This window comes from Leuciscus leuciscus, assembly GCF_965113295.1.
Source record: "Leuciscus leuciscus genome assembly, chromosome: 20".
Taxonomy (NCBI): Eukaryota; Metazoa; Chordata; class Actinopteri; order Cypriniformes; family Leuciscidae; genus Leuciscus; species Leuciscus leuciscus.
This window is the reverse complement of record NC_138744.1, coordinates 1,302,930-1,313,388: the sequence shown is the minus strand read 5'-3', so window position 1 is coordinate 1,313,388 and position 10,459 is coordinate 1,302,930. Positions and strand designations below refer to the sequence as shown.

The following is a 10,459-nucleotide window of genomic DNA, read 5'->3' as shown; positions in this document are numbered from 1 at the left end:
CCCCCAAAATGGATAAAATCTATCAACAGATTCCATTCCACTGGGCGTCTGAGACGAGCATCACCAGCCAGTCTGTCTGCAAATCCTCTTTAGTGTTATTTGTGGGAATCCCCATTTCGTTGCAAACATAACAGGACTGCAAGTCATCATCTGTGGCATTAAAACACCAAAGCTTCACACAGAAAAACTACATCTGCTGATAAAACAAGACGTCTAAAGTCACAAAATGTAGATATTTACTCATGTGTGTATTGATGAAGGATTAAATCAAGCCAATGACACATGAACTGAGACCATCTGAAGTAGGGGCGAGTATCGTTTGAGTTTTAGTGATTCCGATTCTCCTTATCAATTCTTATTCTTAGAGATTCCCAGTTTTGATTCCAATAAGGTAGAATTTGTTTAATTTTCCAACAAAAAAACTGTTGCAGCTGAATAGCAAGAGCAGAACTCATCAGGCTACTGAACACTTTTGCTTATGGTTTTAACATAAATACCACAGCAAAAACAGTAAGACTAACTAATATAAATTTCAAACATTATTTAAGACAAGGACACGGTCAGTAATAAAATACGAACAAATAAAGAAATGAGCAATAGCACAAATAAATACAAGTGAACCATGAGGCAAATTAAATATAGTGTTTTTAGGTTTTCAGGGAGGCATAGTACAGACACTGAAATCAAATATAATAAAATGTTTAAAAAAAAGAAATGTCCTGATAATTTACTCTCCCTCGCGTCATCCAAGATGTTCATGTCTTTCTTTCTTCAGTCAAAAAGAAATGAAGGTTTTTGAGGTGACCTTTCAACCTGATTACATAATGTGTGTCGCATCACAGCTAGTGCAAGTCCAGGATTTGTGTTTAAAGGGGTGATTGAGTATGATTTGACTTCTCTAACTGTAGTTAGTGTGTAATGTTGCTGTTTGATCATAAACAACATCTGCAAAGTTACAACACTCAAAATTCAAAGCAAAGGGAGATATTTGCTTTTACAGAAATCATTTTTTCAGGACTGCAACAAACGGCTGGTAGAGACTACACCACATTCCTCCAGGGTTAGTGACATCACCAACCCTAACATTTGCATAAACCCCGCCCCCGGAAACACGCAGTCCAAGTTGAGAAGATTGAGTTGTTGTAGTCGAGCACATGCGAGTCTGCTCAAGCTGTCGCATCCGTCTTTTCACATGCAATAGAGAGTCACTCTGTGTGCATCTCACAACAGTTCCTATACGAGCGATTTATAGATTATCATGACAGAATATGCTAACTGAAGATAGTTAACTCCACATCAGCAACATAAATTCATCAACTAACCATTCAGAGACGTCCTGTTGCATTCTACGTGTTGTCACTTCTTCTTGAGTCTCTCCATCTTTGTCTGACTCCGTTTAAACATAAAAGGCAGAACAGTTTCTGTGTGAGGTAATCGGAGCTGCTAACACACAAGCTCTTGAAGCTCCGCCCCCTGTGCCGGGAGCAGCAGCTCATTTGCATTTAAAGGGACAGACACAAAACAGTGCGTTTTTGCTCACCCTCAAAAAGTGACAACTTTAACATGCTATATAAAAATATCTGTGGGGTATTTTGAGCTAAAACTTCACACTCTGGGGACATCAGAGATTTATTTTACATCTTGTGAAAAAGGCATTATAACACCCCTTTAAAAGTATATAAATGTTTACTTTGTTATAAAACGTCCGCTGGTTTGTCTAGATAAGACTCTTATTCCTCGGCTGGATCGTGTCGAGACTTTGAAGCTGCACTGAAACTCACATCTGGACTGAAGAAAGAAAGACATGAACATCTTGGATGACGTGGGGGAGAGTAAATTATCAGGACATTTGAATTCTGAAGTGAACGACTGCTTGTTCAAAAGCGGAATCAAAATCGAAAGAATTCCCAACCCTAATCTTCTGACAGAAAAGGCATTTCCCAGGTTGAGCCAGTAGAGATGTATTTCCCTGTAATCTCGACACCATGAGCTGTTATCAAAGCTAATCCCACATATCTGGAAGAGGCAGAGCAATAACAAAACACAAAGTGCCACTTTCTCTTCAACCCGACTACAGACAAAGCATCAGGCCTTGAATAGACACAGATGTGCTGGGTTCCTCACGGCTATTGTCTGCTTATCTACTTCCCATCAGGAGGAACACACACCGCCTCTGTTTTGGCTGTGGATTTCATTCATGCAACCCTCATTTGTCTTTTCCTTTCATTTCCCTTTTCTCATCTCCTCCGTCTATCTGCAGATGTTTTCCTCTACTGTCTCCTCCACTAATCTTTGATTACGACCTCCCGTGAGAGATTAAAGGTGACATTATGCCCCTTTTCACAAGATGTAATATAAATCTATAGTTTCCCCAGAATGTGTCTGTGAAATTTCAGCTCAAAATACCAGATCATTTATTATAGCTTGTCAAAGTTGCCCCTTTACACCGTGTCCTAACTACACACGCCGTGACACGTGATAAAATGCCTCTTTTCCATGTTGCTCAGAGTGTTTGTCCTAACCAGCGACGACGACACGCGACGATTCTGTTTTAGAAACGCTTTCTACTTTTCTGTGATGTCGCGCTGGAACAACAAACACAAAGTGTGGCAATGATAATCTCAGGTACTGTTTATGTGCTTTATTTAATGTTAAAAGCGTGTAATGTGACTCTGAATATCATTTAGTGCTCCAGCTTTGTAGCTGTAAAAGCAAAAATGGATAATTCACCTCAGATCTTGAAATTAAACAAATGGAAACAAGAATGTTCAAACTGTGAACAAACAAGTGTATTCTTTGACAAAGATTGTTTTAGTAACTCAGTATGTATTTGAATAATGTTTAAATGGTTTAATATTTGTGAATTTGATTATGTAGACTCTTCTTGTGAGTGCCGTCAGGATTACTCTCTGGTGCCGTGCACTCGCCGCGAGACTCCGCCCACACGCTGCTCTGATTGGCTGTGGGTTTTGATTGATTTTGACGCATCTCGCAGTCGCGTCGCGTCAAGTGTGGACAGACAAATTATTTGTCGCTGGAATCTTATCGCATCGCGTCTGGTTAGGACATGGTGTAATGGGTGTGAACAAAAGCACAGCGTTTCAGCGTCCCTTTAAATGCAAATGAGCTTTAGCTCCGCCTCCATTCAGAAGAGGGCGGAGTCTTTACACGAGCTTCAGAAACTCCAGCAATAACAAAACAGGCCAATCTCACTCATCCAGAATCCCAGAATAACCAGTAGCGAGAGCAGCCTTACGGAGAGACTCAGGAAGAGCTTCTGAATGTTAGACATTTCTGTAGTTGTTGTGGAGTTACATTGATCATCTCATCATCATGTTTAACTTCTCCACAAGTGTCCACAGTTCCTGAGGTGTTTATATTGGTCAATAGTGTTCAGTGCTCGTCTGTGCTCAACCACAGAACAGTTTCAGGCTTTGCTGGATCTTTATCATTGCGTTAGAACTGGTCACTGTTGTCGCTCGTGGAACCAAATGTCGGCTGGTGTGTGTAAACGTGCAGATTAAGGGCCGGTAATATTATAATAAGATCCTCTTCATACGTCAGAAGGAGAGTGAAATCTGACCGGCTTATTTTCTAACATGCTTGCAGAGAAAGACTCACCAGAACACAGTTACTGGGTTTCACTTTTCATGTTTTCTGGGTTGTTAGAAGCGCCTGGACCCGATTATAGATTATAGCACTTAAACATGGAAAGTCCGATTTTCATGATATGTCAAACACGGCTCACCTTCCACACATATGCTGGAGGGAAACATCTCCTTCAGAAGGTCTCCCAGTGTGAGAGTGTGTCCCTCGGCAGACACGGGCCGGAAGAGCTTCTGGATGAACGGGCGGTCACTCGTCGTCTGCAACGGGACAGAGATCAACACTGTTAGACTGACTATAGGGAGTGGTTTATCACAGCTTGTAAATGTTTTATATAAAAGTATATGTGTGTTTATTGTAATGTATGTTTGTTTGTATGATCCAGTGTAACTCTCCTGCCAGGCTGTTGTTGAAAATAAGAACTTGTTCTAAAGTGACTTGCCTGGTTAAATAAAGGTTAAAATAAATTAAAAAACAAATAAACAATCACAGTGCAACGTTCTCAAAAAAAGGCTGAATCTGAATTGTGTCAAAATACAGCATATGTTCAAAGCTATTAAGATACTGATATGCGAGACTGTTATTGGTTATTTAACAGAAGTTCTGCCAGCTGCAAAATTACCCAACAGCCCTTTCAATAGAAAGTGAACATTTATGGTTTTCAGAATTTTTCAGGGCACTTTTGAAGTAAATCCAGCCTTTAATGTTGTTTATGTGTCTATGTGGTGTTTTTAATCTGCTTTAAGACAAACCATGTGTAAGTTCATAAGTCGACAGCATTGCTGAGTATTTCCTCCTTAAAACTGCAGTGAACCAAAGACAGTCTCAAACACACGCTTTGAAATCGCTGGTGTTTCTGACGTCACAAACTACCTTGTAACCAATCAGATCAACGTGTGATCGTCAACCAGTGGATCTCTGAGCTGAGTGAGTGAGTGGAGGCGGGGCTCATTTCCATATTCATAGAGCAGCGCATACTAAATGAGGCGAGGGTGTCGAGTTACGTTCAAGATATTTTAAGGCATGAAGACATTTTTTTTCAAGGAAAAACTATCAAATATGTCATTTTGGTGACCAGAGATGAGTTTAAGGGATAAAACTTTAAAAGAAATGTTCAGTGGCTAAATACATGTTACTGATGATACTACTTTTTTCTACTAATCTACATTTCCTTCAGCCTGAGGCTTATTCATTTCACTTCTGGTGTGAAAGAGCCGTTACATTTGCCAAAACTTTGTTGTAATATTTGTTAATTTTGTAAAATGTAACGCATCACTTTCCATAAAAAATGAAACTAAGTAACGCAATTATTTTTTAGGGAGTAACACAATATTGTAATCTAACTCACATCAGATGCTTTTAACATTAAATAAAGCTCATAATCAGTGATTATAACTGTCATGTTGCAGATCCAGCCGCGGCGTCGCAGGAATAGAAACCAAGTGTCAGTGAGCGGCTGTTTTGAGCCCACACTGGTGTGTGTGATGCTGTGAACAGCGGAACGAGATATTGAGTGTGTTAACAGCCGGTAGTCACGGCATAGTCTTTCCTCCGGCATCGGGGTGTCGAATGCTGGACGGGATCCAGGTTTCACACACACATCTCGCATGTGGTCAGTGACCGAGCGTGTCATTCTGTAAGATCTGGACAAACACAGCCTGATAAACAATAGGACTGGATGTTGGCGCTGTGAAAAGCTGCTGTGACACGACACCCTCGGCTCTCGGGAAGAGAAGGTGTCTCAGGATGATCCGCTCTCGATCGGGTTTCCAGAAAAACTGACTCACCGAGATCATCTGAGAGAGAGAGTGTGAGAAGTGACAGCTACTTCCATGCATTTTTAAAGGCCAGCATTAATTATTGAGCTCGGCATTATCCGAAAGGCTCCTGATGCTGATGAGAAGTGTGATACTCTGGGTGCCGACACTTTCTTTTCAACTCCCCTGACACTCGACCTGGAAGACCAACACATGACCCGGCACAAGCCTTTCTCTGAGCGGAGGAGAGGCGCTCTCGGGTCTCAGGCGACTGGATATCATCATCATCATCATCATCATCATTAGAGGATCTTTCAGGAATAATCAGAGTCTGGCCTTAATCCAGGGATATGGTCAAGAAGAAATAAATAAATAAACACCAAACAGGTGAGAAATTTGAATATTGAAAACTTAAATTTGGAATTGAAATATTGCAAGTGACTAAATTCAAATGGTCCAAAAAAACTATCAACGCAAATATTGAATAAAATTTTGAAGATCAGAGGTGGACTCCACTCTTCTGAATATGATGATGATTAGAGGATCTTAGAGGGCTTAATCCAGGGATGTGGTCAAAAAGTAAAAACATAAACACCAAAAAGGTGAGAAATTTGAATATTGAAAACATTCAGGGTTTGAAATGAACTTTTTCACTCACCGGCAAATTTGGCTTCTAAATTTTTAAGTTACCGGCAATTCAGAACTTCTACTAGCCAAAAGAGGAAAAATAAACCAGCTTACCTACATCACATCTATATATATATATATTTTATATATATATAAAATTTGAAATTCATAAATTAATTTCTTATTCAAACAAAATCCTGTCATCCAGCGTCTCCTTCTACTCTTTCCTCATTTTCACCAAACACATGTTGCAGGAGGACAGATCAATACTGTACAGAGAACATTAAAAACTGTAGGCTGTTGGAAAATAATGTCTTTGAAAATGTGAAAAATGTTTGTTATGATGTAATAGTGTGTGAGATTAATACATTTTTCGAGCTCATATTGGACTTTTATCCGACCGCATCTATGAATGATTCGGGAGTGCGGGGCGTCATATTTTCTATAAGGTAATAATGTTGACAGCACAGTGTACACTGGAGTTATTACAGTATATCTGATGTGAAACTGATCTTCATCAATAGCAATCAGAAACAGATAGAGGATGATAGAGGAAAAGAGAAGAGCGTAACTTCCTTTTCATGACCACTTTTAAAAAGGCCAATGAATAAATCAAGCAAAAAAATGAAAAAATCTAAATATCAAACTGTCATTCAAATATTCAAACGGTGAATTCAAATAATTAAATAAACAGTCAAATGTCTATCAAATATAATATTTATACACTTATCGGACCAAGCATACAAATGGGCAGGAAATTAAGTGAAATGCATTCTGGGAATGACTTGACAACAGCTTTTAACATTTGACCAATCTGTGGCACCATCATAGAGTTGATATGAAATTATTGATATCAGTGGATGTTACAATTGCACAGATAAAGCCTTTTCTCTCTCGTCATCACGTGTTGATGCGTCACACAAAAGCGGTTCGGTAAATCAAAAAGCGATTAAAATTGTCTCATTCTAACGATGCAGTAATAAACTTCATAAATCTATTTACATAAAAAAGATTGATATCACCACACCTTGTGTTGAATTGCTGACATTAAATAAGAAAAAGTAAAAACTCCTTTCATTTTCTCCATAGGGAAATAGATTTTAAAGGATAACTTATGAGCCTTTAAAGTCAGCCGGCATTATTTCAACTTATTGAATCATGTTAATAATCATGAAATCATGACAATAATCGTGTTTAACTCCTGAATTCCTGGTGGAAAACAGGGCTGGCCGATATGGCCAAACATATCATCACGACTTTCTTTTTCCATATCATATGATATCAATATTTATCACAATATTAATTTGCCATTAAAGGGGAAGGAAGTGCGTTCCACATGTGTGTTAGACCTTGAGAATTAATGTAAACCTGCTAATGTGTTCCTTCACTATTAAACTCCTCAGACTGGCTGCCTTTACTTTACGGCCACATGAAATCAAATAGATTTTTTCCTAAATTCTATTTTATTTATTTTTGCGATTCAGTGTTTTATAAATTAATACAAATGTATATAAACTATTACAATGTAATCAAGTGAAAATATAACAATTAATTTACAAGAAAACATTGCATTTTTTTTTGTAAAACAAAATGCTGCACAAAAGAATTGTATACATTTAAAACATGGATGAAAGAAATATCTTTGTTGTATGATGTTACTTAGAAATGTAATAATAACACTGAGAAGTACATCTTACGATCCAGTAGTGATGGATTTCTGTCATCATTTCTTGAAGTTAAACTGAACTCTTATTTTGACGGGTTGTCAGGATCAGTTTCAGTGTGTATTTGACGGTAGTTTTTATCAAATAAAACAGTGAAAAGTTTCAGAAAAGTTCATGTCCTCATATATTGAGATGCAGACGCTGAATATCATATCAATAACTATCTAAAGCGATGTCAATATGATATCGTTTATCACCCAGCCCTAATGAAAAACTACATTACCCATGATGCACACCAATCAGAGAATCGAAGAGCGATTTAGCTCCGCCCACTCCCATGAAGCACTGCGAATTACATCCTGTAATCTCCCTGCGCTCGACACTATATATGCATACATATTTTGCAATAACCTGAATATATGTAGTTTTATTAATATAATCAACATTGTTAAACGAGTAGTTTAATGTTTCTAAAGCTCATGTGTGTGTATGAAATGAATAAATGAACAAATACCTGATATATCCTGAAGGGAATATAGCGGAAGCCGCCCTCTTCTGTGGGATACTCCATGAGTTTACGATTCATGGCCCAGAACTGGTCGAATTTATCTGTGAAAGAAGCAGATCACAGTAATCAGTGACAGTAGCTGAAGGAGATCACACAGCAGTCTCTCTGCCCTCGGACACACAAGGAGACGCCTGGAGGAATCACAGCTGTCCTGTGTGTGTGTGTGTGTGTGTGTGTGTGTGTGTGTGTGTGTGTGTGTGTGTGTCTTCAGTCACGCTGGCTGCATTCTCACATGTGCAGGTGAAAATCAACATCCGCTTAGAAATTGTTACTTTCTCTGCTCTCTCTCACACACACACACACACACACACACACACACACACACACACACACACACACACACACACACACACACACACACACACACACACGACAGCTGTGTGTTATCAAAACATCTCTGCTTCTGAAACTCACAGCTCTCAGTTTATCTGCAGAGCTTCACGTTTTCACCTTTAAATGAACGACTGAAACCTGAACACACACACACACACACACACACACACACACACACACACACACACACACACACACACACACACGGACAAAAGAACGTATGGTTCTGAAGAAACTGAAGACATTACGTGGCAAGCTTTGGGACGAACTACTTCATCATGAGTGTGTCTTTAACGGGCCGTTCCTGCGCTTATTAAATGCACCTGTTAAACTGGCCTGTCAATCATCTCTTGCACATTCACCATGTTTGTAGTTTTTTATTCGTATTTGTAGTTCTAATCGAATCCTTGTCCAAAACACAATGGGTTGTGGGCAATATAAACCCGTTAATAAACTACGTACAACATACTACGGTTTGGAACACACTAATTCTAATTTCGATTGCTTTTATTCAGGACAGATAGCCTGTGCTCATCACACACTGCATGAGTTTCTGTCCATTATTAGCTTTAACTTCCTGTCGACTCATCCAGAATGCAGATCGTGTCAGAAATAAGAGTGTGTGTAGAGATGTGAGCCTCATATTCTTCTATATCATACTATATATATAAGCCATAGAGCCTGATGTATCAAATTATGATACTCAACAACAATTTGATTACAGGTTCAATAAAATGTTCAAAAAAAATTCTGTGTGTGTGTACCGTTCTGCAGCCCCATCCACAGCTGTGTGTGTGTGTGTGTGTGTGTGTGTGTGTGTGTGTACCGTTCTGCAGCCCCATCCACAGCTGTGTGTGTGTGTGTGTGTGTGTGTGTGTGTGTGTGTACCGTTCTGCAGCCCCATCCACAGCTGTGTGTGTGTGTGTGTGTGTGTGTGTGTGTGTGTGTGTGTGTGTGTACCGTTCTGCAGCCCCATCCACAGCTGTGTGTGTGTGTGTGTGTGTGTGTACCGTTCTGCAGCCCCATCCACAGCTGTGTGTGTGTGTGTGTGTGTGTGTGTGTGTGTGTGTGTGTGTGTGTGTGTGTGTACCGTTCTGCAGCCCCATCCACAGCTGTGTGTGTGTGTGTGTGTGTGTGTGTACCGTTCTGCAGCCCCATCCACAGCTGTGTGTGTGTGTGTGTGTGTGTACCGTTCTGCAGCCCCATCCACAGCTGTGTGTGTGTGTGTGTGTGTGTGTGTACCGTTCTGCAGCCCCATCCACAGCTGTGTGTGTGTGTGTGTGTGTGTGTGTACCGTTCTGCAGCCCCATCCACAGCTGTGTGTGTGTGTGTATGTGTGTGTGTGTGTGTACCGTTCTGCAGCCCCATCCACAGCTGTGTGTGTGTGTGTGTGTGTGTGTGTGTGTGTGTGTGTGTGTGTGTGTGTGTGTGTGTGTGTACCGTTCTGCAGCCCCATCCACAGCTGTGTGTGTGTGTGTGTGTGTGTGTGTGTGTACCGTTCTGCAGCCCCATCCACAGCTGTGTGTGTGTGTGTGTGTGTGTGTGTGTACCGTTCTGCAGCCCCATCCACAGCTGTGTGTGTGTGTGTGTGTGTGTGTACCGTTCTGCAGCCCCATCCACAGCTGTGTGTGTGTGTGTGTGTGTGTGTGTACCGTTCTGCAGCCCCATCCACAGCTGTGTGTGTGTGTGTGTGTGTGTGTGTGTGTACCGTTCTGCAGCCCCATCCACAGCTGTGTGTGTGTGTGTGTGTGTGTGTACCGTTCTGCAGCCCCATCCACAGCTGTGTGTGTGTGTGTGTGTGTGTGTGTGTGTGTGTACCGTTCTGCAGCCCCATCCACAGCTGTGTGTGTGTGTGTGTGTGTGTGTGTACCGTTCTGCAGCCCCATCCACAGCTGTGTGTGTGT

General features: G+C 40.6%; 1 protein-coding gene across 4 annotated transcripts in view; it reads right to left on the bottom strand.

The window, feature by feature from the left end:
- The window catches only part of atg5 (ATG5 autophagy related 5 homolog), a 33,174-nt gene that overhangs the window by 15,687 nt on the left and 7,028 nt on the right, over window positions 1–10,459 (bottom strand). For all 4 annotated transcript variants that reach the window (XR_014200859.1, XR_014200860.1, XM_082150830.1 and 1 more), the window contains exons 6-7: window positions 8,169–8,263; window positions 3,749–3,866 (exon numbers count right to left, since the gene is read on the bottom strand). Coding sequence is in view for 2 of the 4 variants with exons in the window: in XM_082150830.1 (XP_082006956.1) it covers window positions 3,749–3,866; window positions 8,169–8,263 (213 nt within the window). In the remaining 2 variants the exon portion in view is untranslated. The remainder of the gene's footprint in view (window positions 1–3,748; window positions 3,867–8,168; window positions 8,264–10,459) is intronic.